General features: G+C 42.1%; 2 protein-coding genes across 2 annotated transcripts in view; one reads left to right on the top strand and one right to left on the bottom strand.

Moving 5' to 3' along the window:
* Positions 1 to 6,778, bottom strand: part of FBXO16 (F-box protein 16) — a 29,867-nt gene extending 23,089 nt beyond the window's left edge. Inside the window, exons 1-2 of the mRNA XM_062571236.1 lie at positions 6,683 to 6,778; positions 451 to 486 (exon numbers count right to left, since the gene is read on the bottom strand). Coding sequence (XP_062427220.1) covers positions 451 to 486; positions 6,683 to 6,778 — 132 coding nt within the window. The remainder of the gene's footprint in view (positions 1 to 450; positions 487 to 6,682) is intronic.
* A 6,021-nt stretch (positions 6,779 to 12,799) lies between these two features.
* Positions 12,800 to 25,921, top strand: part of FZD3 (frizzled class receptor 3) — a 56,294-nt gene continuing 43,172 nt past the window's right edge. Inside the window, exons 1-2 of the mRNA XM_062573309.1 lie at positions 12,800 to 12,869; positions 18,012 to 18,521. Of these exons, the coding sequence (XP_062429293.1) occupies positions 18,273 to 18,521 (249 nt within the window). The 5' untranslated portion in view covers positions 12,800 to 12,869; positions 18,012 to 18,272. The remainder of the gene's footprint in view (positions 12,870 to 18,011; positions 18,522 to 25,921) is intronic.

Below are 25,921 nucleotides of genomic sequence, written 5' to 3'. Positions count from 1 at the left end.
AGTAACAGCACTTTCCTGTCTCTATGGGAGCTGTGAATACAATGACAAAAAGAGATATTGAGGTGTTCAGTTATTACAGTATTAGGAGCCATATGTGTGTACTCGATAGATAATAAGTCTATTATTGGTTTTAAAAAGTTGCTAGCAAGTAATGGCAGTACCTAAATATCCCATATCCTCTTTAAAGACTTCACAGACTTTTCACAGGGCTTCTTATCTCATTGCAAATCATTCTGAAAATGGAATATGATTTCCCAAGTTCAGAAATTACAGAGTGTAGATACAGAGGGAATTACACCTTTACCTTCTTTAAAAGTAGAGCAGTTACAGTTCACTTTCACAATTATGTCAATTAAATGAGTCTCCTTTTTTCAAAACAGGATATTTTACATTCCCATCACATCTCAGAAACCCATGTATTTAAATATATATTTAAAGAGAAAAGGTTACCCATTTTCCAAGCAGGGCTCTTCTTTCTTCGAATACCTATAAAAACATATACACACAAATAAAATTGAATACTTAAAGGAGATTCAATATGAAGAAAAAAAACAGCTTTAAAAACAATCTCTGTAACCTATAAAGAATAAACAGAATCACAGAATAGCTGGGGTTGAAAGGGAGACTCAGTCCAAGGTCTCTGCTCAAAGCAAACTCATGTAAAGCAGGTTGTTCATGGCTGTGCTCAGTTGGGTTTTGAGTATCTCCAAGGATGCAGACTCCACAGCCTCTCTGGGCTACGTGTTCGAGGGTCTGACCACCTTCCCCATAAAAAAGGTTTTTTTGATGCTTAAAGGCAATTTCATGTATTTCAATTTGTGCCCATTGTCTCTTGTCCTTTCACTGGATGTCCCCAGGAAGTCTGGCTCCATCTTCTTTCCTCTATCCCATCATAAGATGTAGATTGATCAGATCCCTCCTGAGCCTTCTCTTCCCCAGGCTGAACAATTCCAGTCTCTCACCCTCTCCTTATATGCCAAGTCCCTTAATCATCTTTGTTACCCTGTGCTGGACTTGCTTCACATCCTTCTTCACTGCAGAGCCCAATGCCAATGAGAATGCTATGAGAGACAGTGTTGAAAGCCTTACTAAAGTCAACATAAGCAACATCTGCTGCTCTTTTCTCATCCACCAAACCAGTCATCTCATTGTAGAAGGCTATCATCAGGTTGATCAAGCATGATTTCCTCTTCATAAATCCATGCTGAGTAGTCCCTGTCATCCTCTTGTCCTTAATATGTTCAGAAATAGTTTCCAGGATTATCTGTTCCACCACCTTCCCAGGGATCAAGGTGAAGCTCACTAACCTGTAGTTCCCCAAGTCCTCCTTTTTGCTATTTTTGAAGATAGGAGTGACATTTGCTTTCTTTCAGTTCTCAGAAACCCCCCCCCCCCCCGCCCTGATTGCCATGACCTTTCAAAGGTTATTGAGAGTGGCCTTGCAATGACATTGGCTGGATCTCTCAGCACTAATGGGCGCCTCCTATCAGATCCCATGGACTTGTGGATGTCTAGTTTGTTCAAATGTTCCCTAACCTGATCCTCCCGATCAAGGGTAAGTCTTCCTTGCTCCAGACCTTCCCACTGGTCTCAGGGACCAGGGATTGTTGAAGGCCACTCTTACCAGTAAAGACCAAGGTAAAGAAGGGACTGAGCACCTTGGTGTTCTCTGCATCCTTTTCTACCAGGTTCCCTGCCCCATTCAGCAGAAGACCCATATTTTCTCTAGCCTTTCTTTTGCTGCTGATATAGCTATAGAAGTCATTCTGGTCTTCATGTTCATTGCCAAATTCCAACTCCAGATAGGCTTTGGCCTTCTTAACTCCATCCTTGCACACTCAGTGTTTCTATACTCCTGAGTTTAGTCAGGAACTCCTTGTTCATTCACGCAGGCCTCATGCCACTCTTGTTTGACTTCCTGATCATTGTGATGAAGCATTCTTGAGCTTGGAAAAGGTGATCCTTGAAAATCAACCAGCTCTCCTGGACCCCTCTTCTCTCCAGGACAATCTCCCACAGGATTCTTCCAAGTTGATCTCTGAATAGGTGAAAGTCTGCTCTCCTGAAACCCATGGTTGTGATTCTACTGTTTGTCTTGTTCCCTCTTCTCAGGATCCTGAAATCCACCATCTCATGGTCACTGCAGGCAAGGTTGCCTCTGAGCTTCACATTCCCGGACATCTCTTCTTTGTTCACAAGTATTAGTTCCAGCAGAGCATCTTTCCTCATTGGACTCTTGATCACCTGTGTCAGGAAGTTATCATCAATGTGCTCCAGAAAGCTCATGGATTACTTGCGTCCTGCTGTGTTGCCCTTCCAGCAGATATCAGAGTGGTTAAAGTCCCTCATGAGGACAGGGCCTGCAAACAGGAGGCTTCTTCCAGAGGTCTGAAGGAGCCTTCATCTACTTCTTCCTTACCGTCTTCAATTTTACAGTCTAGTTCCTGTGGAAAGACCCTTTCAACAAAGCAGATTCCTTAAAGTTCAAGGGCTACAATTACATGACTGTGAAGGAGAGCTCTGAGGGCTGGCTCCACTGTGCTTCCTCTCTTGTTCACCTCCTTCCTCTGTGGCTGCTGCATAGACAACCCTGGCAACACCTCATCCCAACACTTTACTCTCCTGGTCATCCTGTGACACGTTGTGTCTCATGCTTTGATGATACTAGAGGCTGGGTTTCCCAGCTTTTTATTTTAGAAATTTCAGTTCTCCTGAATTGGGCACATCCAGTGACTGAAAGCTCCTAGAACGGATAGTGTGGGCAGCCATCATACTGCAGTATGATAATGACTGCAGTCTTGATGGAGCAAGATTGTTAGGGATGAGAGCGTAAGATCAATCTTTGTGGTGCCTGCTGCCATTGGCCCCTTTGCAGTGACAACCAACAGGAAGGATGATCAGTGTCAAAATGCAGCAGCGGATTTGTGATGTGGACCTTTATCCATGGGGAGCTAGGCCTGAAGCACTAGCACATGACTGTCCCCTACCACAGAAATGCCTTCTACACTCAGGATTGTGACCTGGGAAGTGAAGAAACACTGCAGATTTTTTTTCCATAAGATAGATCAAAGAGGAAAAAGCCCAGCTTATAACTGCACATAAAAAACAGCTATTAACTACAACTAGGAAAACATGGTTAATCATTATGAACTCCAAACATGATATTGCTTTGACAGCCTGCAAAGAAAGTTCCTGCAGAGAAAGACATTATCAGTGCTGATGTCTGGTATAGCAGTTGTCAGCGTTAGCTCTGTCTCTCTCAGCAGGAGTGTCTCTTGTGAGGGGTGGAAAATGACATTTCTTTTATCTGCATGTTGACAGTTTTTATTTGCTTTATTTGCATGTGGGACACTTGGCAAAATAAAAAAGCCCTCTAACAAGCTTTGTATTGGCTGAACTTGGAAAGGATTTGCCAGAAGCAAGTGATGAATGGCCAAAGATCTAAGATTTGGGTTAGATAATTCAAGTGAAACAGGGAGCTATTTATATAACTGAAAGCAATGTTAATGGTCTTTGATCAAAGAAAGATGCATATTTGCTTTTGGCATTCTTGGAGATACATCTGAGCCAACTCTGTTAGAAGGTTCTGCTTACTCCAGGCACTTGGAAGCATTAACTAGCAACAGGATGGCCCAAAATTGGTGTAATCATCCACTACCTTCATCAACCCCATGTTTACTGTCCTCCCTTCCAAGGAGTTGGAATTATATCCATACTGTGCCTAAACTGGCTGGTCTTGGATGCAGCCTAAAGCCTAGGTTGATCTTAAGACCTGCAATCTCATAGTCATGTCTTTTAAATAATCATTTAAATAATTTCAGTAATTATTTATTTTGGTTTTAATAATTATTTTAATTTTTAAAATAATTTTAATAATGGTTTTAAATAAGGTCAAGTTCAAGTCTGCTTGGCAAATCCCTCTAGCCCTTGCAACAAATGACATTGGGGGCTCTTCCACCCCACTAACAATTCACTGTCTAGCAGATGGTAAACTGTCTCTCAGTGTCCAGTCCTTTCTTAAAGGCAGCACAGCCCCACAGACAGCAGAACTAACACTGAAGCCTGCTCAGCTTTGCTAAGGGTAAGCAGGCTGCTCTGTTCCCTAACTTTATTTCATCTTTAGCTGTAGCACAACTTTGGCATATCTCTGACTCCAGTTCTGCTTTTCTGACCTTTGCTCTGTGAATCCTGCATAATCTGAGGTTTTCCAATTCCGGCTTCTTGACTCTAGTTTGTTCCTGGCTCTAAAACTAGCACGGCTGCCCACGTCCCAGCAGTAATACCCAGGATAGTCGTTTTTGCTCTGACAACCGCAGTACGGGCAGACAAAATAAATAGATGGAGGCTGTAAGACTGGGGATATGACGAGCAGAAGAGAGCTGGGTCCTACCCACAATGCAGGCAAGTGCACTCTTGAGCAAGTTTGCAAATTCAGGAAAACCTGCAGGAACCACTAATGGAGCACCCGTTGGCTTACCCAAAATTAGGACAGGTGGCAAATTTACTCTACTAACTGCCTCTGGGTCTGCTCCAAATAATGGTTTAGATGGAGCTTAAATGCCTCTGCCTTAGATCGGCTCTGAACTCCTACTGCTCCTGCCCCTCATTGTCTATTTGACTAACAAGCACCTTGCTTAGGCTTCTCTTCTCTCTCTACACTCTCATCTTCTCATTGTTTTTCACATAGAGTCTTATACCTACAAATTCTTTTCTTTTTTCACTCATGAGTGCAGAAATGAACAGAGATATGATTGTATGAAAATGGCACCTTCTCACTCACTAACTCCCTATGTATATTAATTTGATTATCTCTCGATTTCAGCTGTCAACAGTGTTTTTATTGCAACTATTTTTTTTTCTGCTAATTCTGCAGAGCCAGCACTGACAGTGGCATAGTGATACATGAAAAAGATTTTTAGGTGGATTAATGCTACAAAGCCTGGATTAGAAACAAGTAAACACTTCTTATCATGACTTTCATCACTGAGCACAGGTCTTTTATGGTGTGTTCTTTTCTACATGGAACATCTTTAAGGGTTGGAGTATACAACAATTCAACATGAGCTCTTAAAAGTTTTGCTGCAGCCCAACACCCCTTAGGCTGTCCGAGAAGCACAGAAACAAGCAGGTGGGAAATGGTGGGTTTACCCATGGTCCTATTGCTGGTGAGACACTGTTTTGCACAGAGTGATGTGCTTCTGGAAAAGTGTGTTACAGAGAGTGTAGGAAATAGATTTAAAATGATTCAAAGGCTGGAGAGTATGCCAGATTGGGAGGACTTCAAAGGACTCAATCTGTTTAGTTTATCAAAAAAGATCAAGCGTTGGCTTGATGCAGAGTAAAAGTACTTCCACAAAGAAAGAAATACTGGTTACAAAAGAGTTTAATAAACTAGCACAGGAAGATTTAAATGATGGAAACTAATGCTAGAGCTATTCAGACAAAAGACAAGTCTCATCTTTTAATGGTATAGGGGATTAACCATCAGAAAAAAATTATCACGGGAAATGATGAAATTTATATTTCTTGATAATCCCAAAAGGCTGGATACCTTCATAGAAGATATGTTTTAGCCAAATTCTGAGCTTACTGAGCTCCAGACACAGACAACTGTGTGAAACCAGAGGGCCTGAGAAATCCAGAAAGTCAGACTACATGATGCAATAGCCCACTCAGAATTAAACTCTATGAATCATCAACAGAAATCTAATCTGAATTCTGAGAGAAGAATATGCTCCCGGTGATGGTACATGAGCCAAAACGCTTCAGCTGTGTTAGCAGATCCCAGATATAGTTCACAGAGTAGGAGGTTAGGAAACGCATCTTGTTATTTATAAATTAAGTGCATCTCTTCAGTTTCCAAAATATTAAGGTAGCCTCATCACTGCCAGGCCTAGCACAGAAGCACAGGGCATGGGAATTAAGCTCTCTCCTGTGTGCTGAGATGGAGCACACTGGCCACCTGAAAACTTGCACTGACTCTCAGTTTGCTCTGAGGTTAACCTGAAGTCTTCTGGTGCAAAAAAAAAAATAAAATAAAATAAAATAAAATAAAAAGAATGATTCAGCAACTTCCACTAAAAAACGAACATTTTCTTTTTTAATTTAAAAACAACTGATTTGGCAAAATAAAAAGACAATACTTGAACTAAATACTTATATGCTTTAAACAATATACAGTAGAACATTTGATTTTTATATAACATTGCTATATGTATATTATAAAGATGTGTGATGTGTGTGTGGACACATTTGTATATGATCTCTCTATATATTTCTAATAGTACATAAAATCTGTAAGTTCTTGTTTCATTACTCATGACCTACACAGGCAAAATCTCAAGTCATTTTTTTCTGGGGCTTGAGAATTGGAGAAGTGAGTCTGAGAATTTGCCTTGGATTTAGGAATATTCAAAACTCTGACTCGATAAGATCCTGAGCAACCTGCTCTAGTTGACTCTGCTTTGAGCAAGGGGTTTGGACTAGCCTATCTCCAGAGGTCCCTTCCAACCTCAACCATTCTGTGATTCTGTGAATTTGACTCATTCACAGTAGAAAAGTCTACCTTTGTAAAGAAGAGCATCATTTCTATCTAGAGGTTAAATCCATTAGATGACTTAAGTAATGTCCTCTCCTGTTTAAGGTATTTAGGTTTTAGCCTATATTCGGTTGCATGACTTGCCTTGTCATTCATGAGTTGATGGTTCAGGGGGGTCCATGTGCTCATTTTGGTTTGTAGCTTTGGGCCATCCATGTTTTTAGGAGGTGCAAATGCCATAGATATGTGAGATGGTGGATCCTCTGATGTCTTGTCAGCTGCAAAAGCTACAATTAGAATACAGACCAGCATTATTTTTGTGCTTCTCCATGACAGTATGTTAGTGAAAATCAAATAATTTGAAGGAAGATCTCAAAGATTTCACTGCATAGCAATTACACAAGCAAAATTCTTTGAAAGTCAGTTGGTAAGACCTTCTTTTTATTTTATGTACATTTTATGTACACAGTAACTATGACAGTAGAGGTCACATTTCCTGATGAAATCTCTGTGCACTAATGTAACACAAATAATCAATAATCAGGTAAGTATTTCTCATCACAAATGTTGTTAAATATGTGCCTCTGCTTTTTTTTCTACATGAATGATCACAACACGGCATTTGTAGCAAGTTAGAATGCAAATTAAATTTCTCTTTCCAGTTGTTGGTACTGAAAATTGTAGATATCTTAGTATACTGACCTGTGTTTCTTTTTTAAGTGATACAAAATAGGTTTTTACTCATTTTGATGGGCATATAATGCCAGGTCTCAAAGAGCCTATTTGTTTGTATCACACTTAACTGAGAGAATGAAATTCAAAATGGTTCAGAACTGACTGAAATCTCTCAGGATCCTGTCTTCAGGCAGATTGGTTACGACAGTTTGGACAAACTACATTGCTTTTTTTCTTTTTAAACCGAAATTACAGATGTGAAGTAAATAGGACATTTAATGGAATTTTCCCTTCCCTTCCCTTTTGTGACACCAAATAACTGAACTGTTTTCAGACAAAGCTCTTTCTTCATATGTGTTGGCCCAAACTCATGAAAAGCCTTTTTTCCTTCATCCTCTGCCCTGCAGCTAGCTTCAGCAGGGTTATGTCAGTGCTCAGCTCAGGGCTCCAAACTGGAGACTTAAACTGCAGCAGCCTGAAAACCAAGTTGTAACTTTACGATATTAAAAAAATATCATAGGTCCCTTCATATAGTTATTTATTGTTTTGTAAACACTCCAATATGGCATTGTCATCCTGCCCTGAATCCAAGCACCTCACAGCCCTCAGCAAATGCACTTTACAGCAAATACACTCAGGCTCACAAGACACACCTTCATGAAAGCCCTCACTCCTTATCCAGACAAAATTCCTGTCTATATCAATGGGAGTTTCATCTTCAAAAAATACTGCAGGATCTGCCTGGGCACATCACCTTTTTTGATTAGTTTTTCCTCCCTTTCTCTCCTTCCTTATTATGGAATCAAAGAAGTAAAAAGAATAAATGAAAGAGCTGTTATATTTTTCTCTCTGCATCCAGTAACATAATACGGTTCCAATGCTAGAAAATAAGTTCATTTCAAGAGTCTGAGTTTGTTTCTTTTTGCTGGAGATTTTTAAATAATTTACTGTATGCAGAAAGCAATTCCAGCTTCCCACAGAGACACCACTAAGAGCTAAAAGACTTGCAAAGGTTTCAAAGCCTCACATTCTGAAGTTGGCAAATGTTCGAGGCTTTTGTGCAACTTGTTAGGTGCGTTTGGGTAAATGCATTACTATGGGATCACTTAGTGGGTTGGGAAGTGTTTTGTTTATTATTTTTTCCTGCAATGTCCCTGCCTTGTTCAATGCTTGGAAAATGCAATATTGCAAGCTGGAGAAACAGCCCTACTGCCAAAAAACAGGTTCAGGCAACTATGCCCTGTTTTTCAGGGATAACCTTCTACATTAGTCACAAAACCATCAGTTGTCACCGCAGCACACTCCCAAGCCTGGATTACCGTTCCAGTTTGTCTCCCCTGCGCAGGCCTGCTTGCCTGCTGCTGGGACGGCTGCCCTCGCACAGCACCTCTGTGCCCTGGCTTGCCAGCAGCTCGCAGCCCAAAGGGACAGTGGTGCCTCTGCACCCTCCTACGCTCCCGCGCGCCAAGCACGGGGCTCGCAGCACACCTGCCAGAAGTCACGTTCCCAGCCACACACTCCGTAAATCTGCATTTGCCTGAACTGCACTGGATAGGAGAAGCACGATGTGTAAACAGGGCTGCAAAGGCGGGTAGCATCAAGTAAGGAGGTGAGCGCAGCCAAAGATTTCAACTTTGCGCGCAGCGTGCCAGCCTGCTGTCCCCCCTTTCCTCGCACAGGCACACAACCACCGCTCGCGCTCTGCTTCAGCCTCGCCAGCTACACTCAAAATCCCAGGGAAGGGAGGAAGGCCGGGAACCATCTGGCAGCAGCCCCAAGACCAGCCTCGGCGGCCTGTGTTTACAGGACAAATTCTTTGGTGAAGCCGGGACTGTGCAGTGTCACTTTGGAGCATGTTTTATTTGCGTTCCTCAAACGCACGCTGTATATGCTAGGATCCAGCGTGCTTATTTATTAGGAGATCCTCAATTTCATGGGATATACCAGATGAGCCAACAGAGTTAGAAAATCTAGGAGTATCTTACCTATAATACACAGCTAGCTTAGAAATTGAATTGCAAGTTATTCACAGACCTTCTAAGACAAGACTTGGTTTACTGACTACAGCTGTCTGTTGCCAAAGGCAAAACCTGCCCTTGTCTTTATACCAACTCCCCCTATCTCTGGCAAGATTAAGAGTGAACCCTGCTTCTCCAAAAGCCTAGGGTAACACTGATCAGCACATTAATCTGTGACACAGTGATGGCGCTGCAGCAACTTTATACACTAAAAAGTGGCCAGTGTACTGTACAGACCAGCGGTTGTCAAGTTCTCTAGCTGGGGCCCCGCTTCTCCTCTGCAATAGTCGTTATCTTTGGACTGCTTGCCCAAAATAACATTCCAGAGATTGCTCCAGCTGGTTCTTCACATATCCTAGGATGAAATTCATCTAGCTCAGCTGATCTGAACACAAGCAAGAGACGTGAGACGAGGTTAACAAGCTTTAGATATACGTAAGGAAAATGTTGGTTCACTATACGGGGAAGGAAAGCTATTGACACTATAAAAGCATTTATCATCCATCTCCTAGGAAAAACAAAAAGTCTAGAAGTGGATGGCAGATAAAACAAACACTAGTGCAAAGAGGTTTGGAGAAAAAATAAGTTTTGTGAATATATACAGTGTTTTCAAGCTGCTTATCTGAGTAGCTTCAGACAAGGATGCACAGAGATCTCCAGCTCTTTCAGAGCAGTTATCTTACACAATGTGAAGAGCCGGTGAGTCCAGAAGAAGGCAAATGTTAAAAAGATAAAGGGAAATGAAAGGATATATTGAGTAGGGATCCATGCTGTTTGTGCAGGGTCAAGCTCTAACCAGTAATTTCATTAACAACTTGGATGACAGGGAAGGTACTAGAGAGGAATAAGGAAAAGCCAAAATACAGCATGAAGAACGATGTTTCAGCTTGCCAGTCTGGACTGACACACATATGCTTTTTGAGATGCACCAAGAAGGCACACATTAACTTCATAAGACAACAAACATGAATGTCATTGTTTAACATAGCAAGGCAGTTCCAAGGCCGATGGAAATCCCACTGAAGCCAGTAGAAATACTCCCACTGATTTCCATAGAGTGAAGCTCATAGTTTTTTAAAAAACCTTGCATTTGAGATTAACAATACAGAATGATCATATCATATTAAGGGCATTACAATCATTTCCTTTAGCTGGGTTAATCTGTGCTTAATCCTCTGGAATGCCATTCCAGAGGTTTGGGTAAACCATACGCAAAACAAATCCTTCAGAAGCAGACCCACTTTATTAATGTTTTTGACCACATCTCCATAGCAGTAAGCTGCTGTAGTTCAACAGGGCCTAGTGCATTCAGAGGTTTAAGGAAGCATTTTGCAGAGAAATTGTCTTGTCACATTAATCCATGTACAGTCAAGGCGTTCAGGTGCAAATAAACAAAATTTAACTGAAAGAATCTAAAGTTCAGACCAGAATATTGTAAATTTTTATATCAACAGTAAGCAGTATGTTGATGAATCTCACAGAAGAAATGCAGTAAACAACAGCAGCAATAGAAAGATAGCTTGGAATACAGCCCACACTACAGGGCATTCAACATGGAAAAAATCAAGAGGATAGCTCTGGAGGTAAAAGATGATGTGAAAAGGTATTTCTATGTAGGGGGAAGCCTAGAAAGATGACAAGGGAAAGGCAGCAGGCTAAGTGCACAAGCGCAACGTTTTACACCAACAAGGAGGCCCCCTGCTTCCTTTACCTTTGGCCAGCCCTTAAGCCACAAGCTGCAAAGCACTGATATCACCCAGGCCTGCCACATTTGCTACCTACATCCTTGCACAGTGATGCTCTCTCCTCGGTTAACACTTCTGCTCTGACTGCCTGATACTGCCAGCACTCCTCCCTATCACATCAGTCTTTTCACAGACATCCCCAGTCCGGTGGAAGGCACTGTGAGCCTGGCACAGATGTCTGCCCATCTGGCTTCGAGGATTTCTGGGGTACCAATGCTACAGCATCAATAAGCCCCAGAATATGGCATCAGCACAGTGCTGATAAACCCAAACACCCGCAGCAGCCCTACCAAGGGGGCTGCCCCTGCTCCCACAGCCTGGGATTCCCGAGACCTCATGGTGCTGACATTTTGGGCTCTCCCCAGCATCAGCACCTCTGTGCACCTTCATGCCAGGAGATCAGTAGCCTTACCACCTCCCAGGGTGTGCTACCCTTGCTGCTGTGCACACCAGGGCACCAAATGCTGGCCTGAGCATGGTGACGATGGCCCATGGCCCAGCAGCGTGTCATAAGCTCCATGTTCCTCTCCACTCCATGATGCCCCGGAGGCGCCAGCACTTCTATGCACCACCCAGGGAGCTAGACCTCCCCAGGGACCCGCACAGTCAAAATCCTGTGCGCTCCCCCATAGCACCGCCCCAACCAATGTTCATGTGGTGCTGCTTTAACTGCTGTACCCGTTCCCTTTACCTCACAGCATCACTCAGCTCCTCAGCATCAGCTAGGTCTCCAGCGTATCAGCAGAGCCCATGATCTCCCCTCTCCAGTGGTGTCAATAATACCCAACCACTCCTCGCTTGGTCCATGCTACTGATGTTCTCCAGGGCCCAGAAGCACCGGTGTCCCCTCCATGCTTGGCACCAATCAATCTCCTTGTGTCCTGCAGAGCCGGGGTCCTACCAGGAGCTGTCACCGCATAGGCGTCCCTATGATATTGCACCCAGGGGAACCAACAGCCTCGCGCTGGTATCGACCCCTCGCACCTTCTCCTGGATAGCACAACAGCAACATCCCTTCTCCCCCTGGAGAACAAAGCACGTCCCTCTCTACGCCAGATCTCACGGGGCGACCCGCGATGCCCTTACCTCGAAGCCCACCCGAACTGCCCCAGCCCCGCAGCACTCAGGGCTGCCCAGCGCCCCCGTGGACGCCCCGCCAGCCCCCCCCACCCCCACGTTAACACTCCTTAGCGAAGTCCCGCTGCTCCGTGCTCGCGGCAATAGACCCCTGCGGCCTTTTGCCGAGGTTCTGCCCTCCGCACGCTGCCTTTGGGCCCGGTCCCTGTGGGCATTACGCTGAGATCTCCCCCAGGGCCCCAGGGCAGCGCAGAGACCCTGGGCCTCCCCCATCCCTGCCCCGGCCTGGCGGGCAGCCCCGGGGCCCTTCGCGCCTCGCCCGCAGCGCCCGCAGCGCCGCCTCCCCCGCGGGCACCGCACGGCGCGGCTCGTGCTGAGGCTTCGCCCCTTTCCCACCAGACCCGCGTCGCCACCCCCCCCCCCCCAAGTCCCCGCCGGGCCGCGCCGGGCCGCGCCGGGCCGCGCCGCCCCCCTCACCTGGCCTCCTTCCCCCCCCCCCCGCGCCAGGCCGCTTCGCGTCGCTATGGCAACTGCCCCCCTCCCGCCAATCCCAGGAGGGCGGCAGCCAATCAAAGCCCGTCGGCGGAGGAGGGGTGGAGGGGGGGTCGGCTCAACCTAGCAACCTGCCCGCCCGGCTGGCTCTGATTGGCTCGCGCGGCTCGGCAGGGCGCGGGGCGGGGCGCGGGGGGCGGGGCGGGCGCTGCGGCGGGGTCGGGCGCGCGGAGGCGCGGCCGTTGCCTCCCTGCGCCGCCGCCGCCGTCGCCGCCACCTGAGGGGAGACGCGTTGTGGCCGGAGCGGCGGGACCCGGCGCTGAGGTAACGGCGCGGAGCGGGGCCGGGGCGGAGGAGGAGGACTGGCCGGGGCTTTCCCTCGGGGATGCCGGTTCTCTCTCTCCCGGGGGCCTCCCCTCGCTCGCCGACACCCGGCGGCGGTGCCGGGGGCGGCCGTGAAGCGGCCCTGTGGGCGCGCAGGGCCGAGTGCCGGCTCCGGGCGGCGGAGGCTGGTGCCGCGCTCCGTCCCGTTGGTCCCGTATGTCCCGTCCTCCCCCCCCCTTCCCCCTTTCCCGCCGCCCCTCGGAGGGGAGGGGGCGCCGGAGAGAGGGGTTAGTCCCATTCCCCCTCCGTGCAGTGCGGCGGGCACCCAAAGGAAGGTGGGGGGCAGCGCCGTGCACTGCCCCTCTTTGCCCCAGCAGCCCCTTGGGGGCCCCGGGGGAAGGGGATGACAGTCCTCTCCCCCCCCCCCCCCCCGCACTTTCCTTCTGCGGTAGACCCAGGAGGTTGCTAGTCCCGCGCACTTCCCTTTTTAAAATTTATTTATTTATTTTTGCAATGCAGCAGCAGTGACCCAGGAGGAAAGGGATGTTAATCGCTCCCCCCTGCTCCTCTTTTACCTTCGCGGTGCAGCAGGGACCACTGGGCTGCTGTAGCACTGTGCACATGCACGCTCCCCTTTGCTGTGCAACACCCCAGGGTAAGGGGTGCTAATCTTAGGCACATGCACCCTCCCTTTTCCTTTGCAGTGCAGCAGGAATCCAAGAGGATCCCATGCACACAGTCGCTCCTTCTCCCTTTAAAACGCAGTGAGGATACGAAGGGAAAGGGGATGCTAGTGCAGCCTGCACCCTAACTTCCCTTCTAATGCAAGGGATGTGAGCTAGCTCCCCCTCCAGTTCCTCTAGCTTGCAATGCAACATGAACTCAAATGGAGAATGCTAGATCTGTCCAGCTCCTGTTTTCTCTCTCACCCTTTGTAATAAGATGATGCTTGTCTTGTCCTCCTTTGCAGTGTAATAGTAATGCAAGAATATGCGAGCTAGACTTTTCCCTCTTCTACCCCTGCTGTTTCCAATATGATAGAGATCCAGCGTGAGTAGGAGACAAGTCCTCTTTCTTTTCCCTCCATATACACAGAGAAGCTAATCTGAAAAGGTTTCTACCTTCTCATTCTCCCTGCTGGGAGTGGAGCAGTGACTGTTGTGTCACTGGGAGCAGAGAGAGGAGAAACTGTGTGCCCTTCTTCATTTTGCCTCCTAGTACGGTGAGGAGGAGTGTGAACATACAGAAGAATGGGGAAATGTCCTTTCTCCATCCTCTCCTAATTGAAATAGAGGATGTGGGGCATTATAGTGTGGTTCTTCCATACATTCCATAATGCATAATGGAAGTGGAATAAGGGAGTACAGCACTGGAGTTTCTTTCCCACTGACTAATTAGAATGGAGTTAGAATATATTATTCTCCTTTTCCCCTTATATGTGGGTGAAGATGAGCTGTGGAAATAAGGTCTATGCTTGCATGCTGTGCAGTGAGTTCCTCTTCTCCCTCCATGATCAGAATTGGATGGGGAATGACCAAGCTGACACTCTCCCCTTCTGCCCCTAGTTTTACAGGAGGGTTCTAGTTTGTTGTGCCACCTCATTTCTCTGAGACAGGTCATCATGAATATAATATATCCACCTACACAGTTTTTCTCATTGCTCCTCCTGCTGCCCCCTTAGTAACTTCGAAATTCATTTGATTGACTCCCACAAGCAGATTTTTTTTAAACTTTGATTTTCACTCTTTATAATAGTCTTCTATGCATATCTTAATTTAACCTTTAGAGTAGGAATTGGATGGGCTTATATGAATATAAATAATGTATAAATCCATAACCACACAAATCAACTAGTTGTTTCCTACCTTTTTTGCCCACAGCTTGCTTGCTTTCTTTCTTTCTTTAGTGCATTAGGGAGGATAGGTTGGTCCTCTTCTTTTGTCTTCAGTGTCATAAAATATGTTTCATTTTGTTTCTATATACATATAAAAATAACCACAAAAATTCACATGTATAGGCTTAACAAATAGCATACAAAAGTGGATTTGTGGTAAAAAAAAAAAAGAATACCTTGAAACTAAAAATTGCATGTTACAGCACTCATTTATCTACGCAAATTAATAAGTCATCTATATTTGACACTAGTTTATAGCCAAACTGTTAGAAAGCAAAACTTCAGCCTCCTTTGGCTTTTGCAACGATACGGTCTTTTTTTTTTTCTTAATTCTACCTAGACTTTTTTTCTCAGTGAAAGGGCACTGAATGACTGGACTTTATAATTTAACGTTCTTTTCTGACGCTAGTAGGTATTTGCTTAATTTCCTTTTATGATACTGTATAGTAATGAGATCTTGAGTGTAAAACAGGAAAGTGTTGTAAGGACTGCTGTTTTTCTGCTTTTTTACAGTTAACTTCTCATGGTTTATTGAAAACACGCACATGCAGATTCGGTCTGATGTGTGGGAAAGTAGATTTGTTTGGAGTCACCGTACTTTGAATGTCATTAATGTGATGCTTTCTACGAAGTCTACTTGGACTTTTTCACAAGAAGCGACCAGGCTCTAGGTCCTGACTAAATTTACCCAATGTTTGTAGTGCGAACTTTAACACAATACTGCTGTGGGTACAGTTCATCTTACGTTACTTCTGAACTTCTCTTATTATTGTTTAATCACTGCTAGAGTGGCATCTGAGTTAGAGACCACAAATCTGTGCTAAAGAGGCAATCGCTAATCTACACTGAAAGTTCACTTCACCTAAACTATTCAGTAGTCTTTTTGAATTAATGGCCGAAGTATTTAAAAAAAAAAAAACTTGAAGCTTCTTTTGGTGAATTTGGGGAACCATTATTAAAATCAAAGCACCAGATTCAGAGGGGGTTAGGTCGCTTGAACAGAACTGAACTGGAAGTGGTTCTGTCTGTAATTTGTAATACTCTCATCAGGAGGTAGGAATCTGCAGGAACCTTCAGGATTAAGTAATGCTGTCTGGAAGGCGAAACAGCTTGTGTCTTCTTTAAAGATACACCAAACTGTGTGTGTGTTGTGGGGGAAGTCTGAGGAATGATTTTCTTCAGTCGGAAGGGCACAACTTCTCAAGGGCATGTGAACTTGAAATTGGATGAAAATCAGGCATGCTTAGCTGTAACAAGTCTTAAATGTTGTGGCTAATTTTGATCTTTCAGTTTCAATGTGCTGACTGCTCTTCCCAGCAATATTGGCTTGCTTCAGGATATCATCCAGATGCTTTGATTTGAGCTGTATTGTTTGATTCTGCTGCCTAACTTGAGGTTTAGAAAGTTCTATTGTCTGCTTTCTTTGTAACATTTTACTTTTTCTAGGTTTAGGACAGTTTTACTATTCGTGTTTTTTTTAATGTACTTGAGTGCTGATTCCTTGTCAACAGCTGTGACGGAGTAAGCAGTCTGGAAGCAACATGTCAATGAATTTAAATTAACATCATTATGTTTAGCATCTTGGTCTTTTTCTTGTTTGTTTTTAACAGCCAGTGTTGAACAGGAACAGTCAAAATCATTGCTGCACATCCACTGTATTAGAGATGTGTGGTATCTAAATTTTCTGACCGTAAGATGGGCGTGTGTAAGTGAAAGCGCGTATATAACTTTTGATCAGCTGATACGACTTTTCCAGGAGAGGTCTGACAATGAACTTTTTTTTTTTTTTTTATGTCTCACTATGTTTGCATTAGGGGGGAGAGGAGAATAACTTTTTCCTTCTCTGACTTGCAGAATTTATTTCTCTTCCTGAATATCTAAGGAAAACAATTACTCTCAAAACTGGAAGTCTGTTCAAATTTGCCATTGCTTCATCTTGGGAATATTGATGGAGTACTTGGTGTTTTCTAGTTTGAACAGAATTTCCAATCTTACCTTTTAATGCAAGCAGTTATTTTCTTTTTTAAAGCAATTGACTGAATTTTGCTGGTTCATTGCAGTAAGATAAAACTGTTATAAGAAAAGGGCTTCTTTGTACTCTGGCTGCTTTTTTTGCTGCATTAGCCTCTGATTCCAGAGTTTGTTTTTCTAGTAGACTGGTGCAATATGCTGAGTCCCTGTTCTACTTGTTCTACCTCCGGCTCCTCAATGCTGAGAAAGTGCAGATCCAGCCCTAGGGAAAGACTGCTGTTTAAGTTGGCTCTATAGGTATTATGGAACCGGCAGAACAACCGTACATGGCCACCTTTGCAGTTTCCATCTTACAGTGTGTGGAGAAAGGGATGATCAAAATTTGCCATTTTCTGGTTTATCCTCAGCTGCTACGATGATTTCTGGGGTGCACCATACTGCAGATAGCACAGAAATGAGAAAGTGCTATGGTGAGGGCAATATCTTCTAGGTTGTGTGGAAAACAGTACAAGGTACTTGGTGAGGCATGGCAAACAGCAATGGAGTAGACCCAAGGCCTCTATGTAAGAGTGGGTTTTCCCATTTGTACGTTGGACATTTGTACTGATCGGACGTTGATCCAGTCCCTATAAAACAGGAGCAGTGACTGATCTGAGCAGCTCTCTTCTTGGTGTGTGATTTGGTGAAGTTGTTCTGAATAGGGCATAACTCCTTGTTGTATTTAATCTTTTGAGGCTGACGTATATCTGGGATTTGTGCACAAGTAAAGTAGTTGTGTTTCAGGACAGCTAGCCAAACTGTGAATGCGACTTGCTAGGCAATACAGTATTCTTCAAAGCTACAAGTTGTGACTTGTGTATTGGTGGTGGTGATATTTTGTTTTTGTTTTATAATTATTCAGCAGAAGCTATGTGACCATGCAACTAAAGATGCTATCACTGTGAAAGTATCTGTGGAGATGCTGAGTCATAAATAATTTGTTTTGAATTTGGTCAATAACTGTAATCCTCGCTTGGTTAAATTTGAAGTGTGGATTTTTCTAAAAATATTTACTTTATAGTAAATATATTCTGCTTTTCCCCAATCCATTTTAGATAAATTTTACAGCACATCACCTTTTTTGCACAAGAAAAATCTGAAACCAGAATTAAGACTTAGCAAGAGACCTTCTAATCTTGCAATTGTCTCTTACACTTGATAATTTCAAGCAATTTGTCCGACTATTTAAATACTTTAAATAATTACAAGACTCTATTGTATTCCATTTTTTGTTTCAGGTCATCTAACAAAAGAAGAACTTGACTGCTGTTCAGTCAGGATGGGGTCAGTTGTGTGGGAATGTGGATAAACATTTTAATACCTTAACCTAATACACGCTGTATAATAATGTGAAAAGAAAAAGCAAGATGTCTCACACCTCTTTCTCAATCATGTCATCTGGACTGAGCAAACAGTGTTGTATACAAAAAGCATTCAAGTTTTGAAGAGCCTTAAACAAGGACTGAAAATATTGGTATTAAAGTGAAATCTGAAGATACATGAGGAGTTTAAAGAGTTTTCTGACTAGGCTCAATAAGTGGCCCCATTCGTGTGGAAGGATGGCTGCTGGCTGGATGTTCTGTTACCTTTGGCTTTTGGATGTTTTGGTGGGGCACACAAGAGGGCACAGTTTATTTTCTTGTGAGCCCATCATCTTGCGGATGTGCCAGGATCTGCCTTACAATACCACCTTTATGCCTAATCTTCTGAATCATTATGACCAGCAAACAGCTGCATTAGCAATGGAGGTAAGACTCAATTCTTCTACCAGTATATATGTTTTAGGCCTTTAATTGACAAATAATTTGTAACAGAAATCTGAAAGATGTTTATGTAAAATATCTAAAATTAATTAAATATATAAACAAATACCGCTTAAAGATGTATTTTAGTATATACTAAAATATTCTCTGACTGCAGAATTTGTCTAGTTTGGTATAACTGAATATGAAATACTCTGGATGTGTTTGTATGTTAGTCTGTTACATTAAATATTTAGACAGATCAAGAATGCATATTTTGAGTTGTCTGTCAGTTAACTAAATGCCAGAATTCTATGCTGAACAATCAATAGAAGATTTGTAGTTTTGACTAGTGTGTTCTTCAGTGGTTTAGTAGTATTTGACTATTTTCTTGCTGCACAAACATTTGGTGTGAATGAAATAAAAATAATAAGAGTTACTATGAACAAAATGGAAATTGCTTATTTATTAGTACAACTTTTTTTCAGCCACAAGTCTACTGTCTTGCAAACAGTTTAGTTAACCTGGTTTTGTTCTATATTCAGGCAGAAAAGCTTGTATACTTGCGCTTTTCTTGTTATTATGATACTTCACTAGTTACCATTATCCCCAAAAGCCTTCCTTGAGTTTACACATAATCGCTTCCCCCCACCACCTTAAAAAAAAATCCACTGATAGTTATCTAAGCTTTCTTTAGAGAACTTTCATGATGGGACTTCAACCATAAACTTAAGTCTCTTTTTCTCTATAGTCTAGTTCATACAGGACTTTCCATAAGAGACTTGTGCAAATTAAGTTTACTTGTATTTCTGTAGTGCTCAGGAATCCTAGGTGATGGATAGGCTAAACTGCATATTGAGAACAGAAAAGGTGATCATGTGTCTTCACTTTTGAATGTTTGTTCGGACAGTAAATAACCTTAATTTAGTTATTCCTGTTTAATAGTCTAAAGCCAAGGCATTATAAGATTTTTCCATAGAGCAGTTTTGTACCAGACTTGATAAGCTTTTTTTATTTAAAAAGAGAATAGAGACTCTTGCCATTAAATTTGCCTTGTTTGAAAAACCTATCAACTGCCCGTTTGGATGTGGCTAGGGATTACAAGTTATACTAAAGACAAAGCCAGAGTTACTTTTATTTTAAAATTGGTTCTGGTAAGTTGTAAGAATCTTTTAAAATCTAATTTAAGGAGAAAAAATGGAGCTAAAGCAAGTAACTGAGGTCAAAGTGATAAACTATAAACAATTTGTTACATACCTAATTGTTTATTTCCCCCTTTGAAAGGTAGAACTTGGGATATTAAAGAAACAAAACCAGATTAACTGAAGACTTTTGGGACTTGGAGGGGGTTGTTTTGTTTTGTTTTTTGCCTTACTGAAAAGCTGCTTGAATAAATGTTACTTAGGGAAAGTGAGTGTGCTTTATGCAAAGGGAAGTCCTGCCTTAAGAATCTCTGAATTCTCTGAGATTTGACAAACATGGATAAGTGATCCAGCTAATAGTCTTTTTGACTTGCCAGAAAACATTTTATAATATCTGCACCTTGTACATAGGTAAGGTAGGAAAGTCCTAGAAAGAATAGGTTATTGTAAAGATTGGGAGTATGTGATAGAAATAGCTGGTCTCCTCTTCCAGTGGAAATTAACAGTGGAATGCCCGAGGGATCTGTGCAGTTCAGTAGATGCGTAAATGATCTAGATGAGTTAGCAGTAAGGTGAGAAAATCTGTTGATGCTATTGTGAATACCTTAAAGTTTAAGACAAACCAGAATGAAGAATTCTAAAGATTGTCTTGAGATTACATTTTCATACATTAAGCTACAAAACAGTGGAAGGAATTCAAAGTGGTAAATATGTGGGTTATTTATACATATAAAAATACGGGAGGAGGAAATAATGTTCTTCATATCAATGGTAGCAGTCAGCATATTTTCTTGGACTTGCAATGTTTTGTTCTATTTCATTATCATCCAAAAGCTGAACAGAGCAGTAAGAAAGCAAAAATACAAATCAGATATTTGGAATAATTAGGAAAATATAACAGGATTAAAAGGAATGCCCAGACGTTGTTGTGTTGCTGTGGTTCACAAATAGCTTGAGTACTGTGTGAAGTTCTGATCTATCTGAAGCAAAAGTGTGTTTGAATGGAAAGTGTTCCAGAGAAGAACAGGAAGAATGATCAGTGGCTTATGGAACAGCTCCCATATGAGGCATATTAAGATTCTACAGCCTCCTTAAAAAACTTAAGTGACATCTTGAGGGTGAATACGAATTGACTGTTCACCACTATCTTACAGCACAGGAGCTAGGGTCTGTCAAATGAAGCTGGTCAAAGCCAGGTCAAAACAAAGGGGAAGAGATGGTTCTTCAAACTGCTAGCAACAGAGCTGTGGAAGTCTTAGAAAATATTGTAGATGCAAAAAGTTGGAGGAGACCAAACAAGAACTTGGAAGAGTGTTTAGGTACTCATTAGACTCATCCCCTAAGCTGAAAATTTCCAAAGGATGGGAAGGCATTAGGAAATGTAAGAAATGCCTGGATGAGTTGGACTAATGGTCCCTTTTGCCCAGTGTTTTGCCCAGTATTGCTAATAGCAATAAGAAGTACCCTTTAGGGAAAGGATGCAAGCCTTGCCACTGTCTGTGGCCTGCTTCCCTTATGCTTCCCCAGTTCCTAGATTACGGATGTTAGAGGGTATATCCTTGTCTGTTCCTTTTAGTATGATTTTATGGACCTATTATTGATGATTTTTTTTTTTTTAATACAATACGACCTACCTAACTCTTTAGTGAAAACAGACTCTAGAAGTTCACTGGCCACTGTGTAAAGAAATACTTATTCTCTAACCTGTTTTAAACTAGTCTCCTGCTAGTTTCACTGAATACCCTGCTGTTACAGTATTGTGCAATATTGTTCTGCGTTTACTTTCTCTGATGCATTTGTGATTTTTGGAAACCTCAGTTTTATCCCTCAGGCCTTTGCTCTCCAATTTGAAAATTCCCAGCTGTTTGGGCTTTCTTCTTGCAATTCAGCTGCTTCATTCCAGTAATCATTTTAGTTACCCTTCTCTGTACTGTTTCCAACTCTGTCCTTGTTGAGGTGCAGAGATGAGAATGGCACACAATACTCCACCCTAAGTGGGCATGCTAAGAGTTAAAACAAAATGATGCTTTTTGTTGTCAATAACTTCTTGCTAATTGCCAACATTACAGTGTCTTTCCTGGCTTTTGTTGCATGTTAAGCCAAGTATTTCAGAGAACTGTCAAAATATCACTTTCGCTTTCCCTAATAGTCTGTTTATGGTCACAGCTGGAAGCAGAGTGTTAGATTATATAGACCCTCAGTCTGAACCAGGAGGATTGTTAAAAATGTTCTTATCTTCTTAAAATAGCTTTCTGCTAAGGAGAGAGAAAAATCTGAGATGGGAATGTTACTTCTCTATACAGAATTACCGAATCACAGAGTGGTTGAGATTGGAAGGGACCTCTAGAGATCGTATAGTCCGACCCCGCTAATGCTGTGTGCTGAAGCTCAACTTACTGGCATAACTTATCTTGCCTGAAGCATTGTGCTTCTCCCACTCATATACTAACTAGCTTGAGTAATACTTAAACATAGCATGGGCATCCTGGTGTTAGGCTGCCATTAGTGTTGTGGGGATACATATAATATTTCCTACTATCAGTTTAGTGTATAGGCCAGTAGTCTCAGTCTGGGGATGTGCAATAGGCTACTTCTGAATGCTTCATGAAAACTGATTAAGGAATGCAAGGCTATTATCAATAAGTTTTTTTTTAATCCACTATGCAGGGACCTGCACCTTCATTCCAGGATTTCTAGGGATTTGCAAAAGAAAGAAGAACTTTAAAACTACAGGCTTGCATGAATATATTTTCACTCCTTCTGTTAACCTAGATTCCCTCTTACATCTATTTGTAGCAAGACGGTTTAGTATTTAGCATTTTAGACTATATTCCAAGTTCCAGTAAAATGGATAGAGCACTCAGTTTGTGAACTGAATGAAGTCAGCTAAAACCTGCATTGTGATATTTCTGGGTAAATATCTCTTATGTCTAAGCCCTGCCTAGTCTTCTACAAGCATAAAGGGATATGGCAACAAAGTCAATGTGTTTTTAATCTTTTTTTATTGGGGGAGAGCGGTCCAGTAATTAAGTTTTCAGTGGCACTTCTCAACACTAATTCATAATAAAAATTCATTTTTCTTGTATTCTGTATTTCTTTGCTTTGATTGTGGGTGTACACTCTGAGCCACACTTGCAATTCCTATGACTAGCTGAGATTAGCATATAAATTGGGGGGGAAAAGTCTGATACTGGAGTTCAATACAATGAATGCTTTATATAAAAAAATTATGACAGTTATGTTAGTATTAAAGGTGCTGGTTTTCATTGTTTTCTTAGTTGTTACACACACACACACACACACACACATATAAAAGCTCTTACAAAATCTTTATATATTACCCTGAAGAGTAAATTTGAAGTAAAAAAGGGAACTCTTACAGCTGCCATCTTACCTCCAATAAATAAAACACTTATTTCCGTACCGTTGATTGTTTCATTGAAGGAACTGTTGAGAACTTTTCACTTGTTGATGTTTTGAGGCTTCAAGAAATATCAATTAATTGCCTTATTGAGACTTTATTCTAAGATGGTTCCTTCAAAATTAAAACAAAGGTTAGTAACTCACTTTATCGATGTTTTCTTGTTTAGTTCCAGCAATATTGGTATTAACCACCTTGATTAAACAAAGGAAAATAGAATATTACACCATTAGTCCCTCTTAGTGTATACTGGTCCATACTGTAATCATAATCTCTGCCTTTATTTACTCCTAGGAAAGATAATGCCTAAAGCTTTCTCCTGTGCTACATCAGTAAGGCCTGCCTTAGTCTGGAAAGAGCAGAGGGAGGGATTTGTGCATGCAGGGGCCTGGAGCATTATTTTGTTCCTAAGTATCCCCTAAGGGAATTACTCCTTTTGAGAACAAACACCAGTTGCACTAGTACAACCTCTGATAACATCTGCTTTGCTATAGTTGAGACCAAGATGAGAGCTGTTAAAATACCATTTCTTTCTAAAAGGAATGCTGTGTGTTAGTTAACACATAACATTAACACACTAGTCACTCGAGTATCAAGATAGGAGATCAAGGGCAAATACTTCTCCGAACACTTCTCGCCCAGCCCAGCAGACCAGGCTGAGCTGTCCAGGCAGCGAGCCCAGTGCTGGGAGCTGTCCTGCATGGCAGTACTGCACAGCCAGGAACTGCAGCAGCGGTAATTACGAGACTCGTGCGTTTTCTGACTCTGAAGAGTCCTTGCTTTTATATGCTTCATGCTGTCGTGTTAGATAGGTTGTGAAGTATTTTGAAAAATTTCTATAATCTGTAAACAGGTCATTCTGTTACAGTAGCTATCTGGCATGGTCTGTGTTAGTTCTGCTGTTAAAACTTTGCTCTAGATATGTTTGTGAGAATAGTGTCTTAAGAAGACGTGGTGCTGCCACATGTCCTTTGCATAACATAGATGATGTGCTGAACTAGATGGTGACAAAGGAGAAGTTAAATAGCCGTTATTCCCCAGAGGAGTCAGACCTTGTTTACCACTCTCATGATGATCATCACTACAATGTGAAGATTTATCTTCGCTCCCCTTTTCATGAAGTTAATGTTTCTTTGTCCTTCAAGGATTTGCCTATATGTAAGACTAGAAAGCAGTGGTTTTTAGCTGCCTTAGTGCAGTTTTTGTAGACAAATACTTTTATCAGAGAGTAAGTAACTATTAGTAGTCTGCTGGAGCTTCAGCGCATATTATTAAGACACTTGTCATGGATGAAAAGAAGGGGTTTAATACGATTTTTGCAGTTAAATGTGCTGCCACCTCTTCCTTCTCATTACCCTGATGTTTATGGGATCTCACAGATGATACTAAGGATCAAAGAGACTTTAAAGGGCTGGAAGCAGACATAGTTGAGGGCTAGATGGGTCCCTCTGGGTGAATCCAGAAGCTTTGTCTTTGGGGATTATACTGGTGGTCAAAGGCTCCAGAGATGACACGGTACAGTCACCATCTGGACAGAGGAGATAACGTGCTATTATTTTGCAGTCTTTCACAACTTCAAAAAAGAAAGGGCAGCAGCATGATAGATTTAGGGATGCGCTGTGGCTAGACTGGTTAGCATGTGTAGATGGGAGGTGCAGAGGGGGAAATAGAGAAATTATGTTATCCCACAGTTATTTTTTTCTGCAGTGTAAGAGAGAACTGGAAGAGGGAGAGTAATAACTTTGACTTACATACAACTGGTCCACCAGTATGACAGGGTTCACCAACTGGATTGGATTAATATAAAGAAACCATCCAGTCAGAGTCTCAAATATTTATAAGCAGGATTGGTGACTATTTCATGGTCACCAAATATAGAGCTATAGATGTAAAGACTCCTGATTTTTTTTGTATCCTCTCCTAGATTTACTGGATTCTTGGTGTACTGATTCTTGCAGACAAGACCTGCTGCATAGCAGAGTGCCTGCTACAAGATACGTATACCTTTGCTGACTATGTTTTTTGTTTATATAGCATAGTTTCTTATCTGTGGCAATATTTTTCTCCTCCTCCCTTTAGTGATTTTTGGAGTTGTAGAAGTAGTTTATTTTTTGTCCTTTTTTAAGTGGAAAAGAACCTGTGTGAGGAAGTAATTTATAACAAAAAATGGTATCAATAGAAGACATAGCTATCTTATTCCATCCTGGTCTTATCACATAGGAAGGGATTTATGCATGTTTGCATTATGATTAGGTCATGTGTGAAGTGGCTCATGTTAATAATGTTTCTAAAACATTTTTTCCATCAAGCATATGTTACTACAGATTTCAGATAGTGAGGGCTTGGACTCAGCAGGGAGTATTGTCTCTCAATTCTCGATTTGCATAAAGACCAGAGAAGTGTGCAAAATTCGCTGGTCTTGGTTTATGTGATTGCGATTTCCACCTTCCTTGGAGCTGAGAAGTAGTGCTGCCCCATTCCTCTTCTCCTATTTCTGAGTGATATTTTAGATACAAGTGGGAAGCATCTTTGTTTTCCACTGAATAGGCAAGAATGGGAAGAATGTAGGAATGTGGAAAGATCCTTAAGTCCTTCCCTCTTTAATTTCATCTTTATCCCTTTTCCCCCATGTCCTTTGCATTTCCTGCACACTGTACTCTCCTAAATCTCAGTAGTTTTCTTTGGCTTTTCATATTTTTCAATTCTCCACCAAAAAGCCATAGAAGTATAAGAATAAAAGCAAAAATAAGCTTTAATCAGATGATGTTGTGTAAAGCATCATAATTTTTGAGTATTTTTAATTGCAAAACCAGAATATTGGTCTCAAAGCTAAAATTACAAAG

Source organism: Rhea pennata, chromosome 3 (assembly GCF_028389875.1).
Source record: "Rhea pennata isolate bPtePen1 chromosome 3, bPtePen1.pri, whole genome shotgun sequence".
Classification (NCBI taxonomy): Eukaryota; Metazoa; Chordata; class Aves; order Rheiformes; family Rheidae; genus Rhea; species Rhea pennata.
Note: the sequence above shows the minus strand (reverse complement) of the source record. Positions and strands in the feature narration are given on the sequence as shown.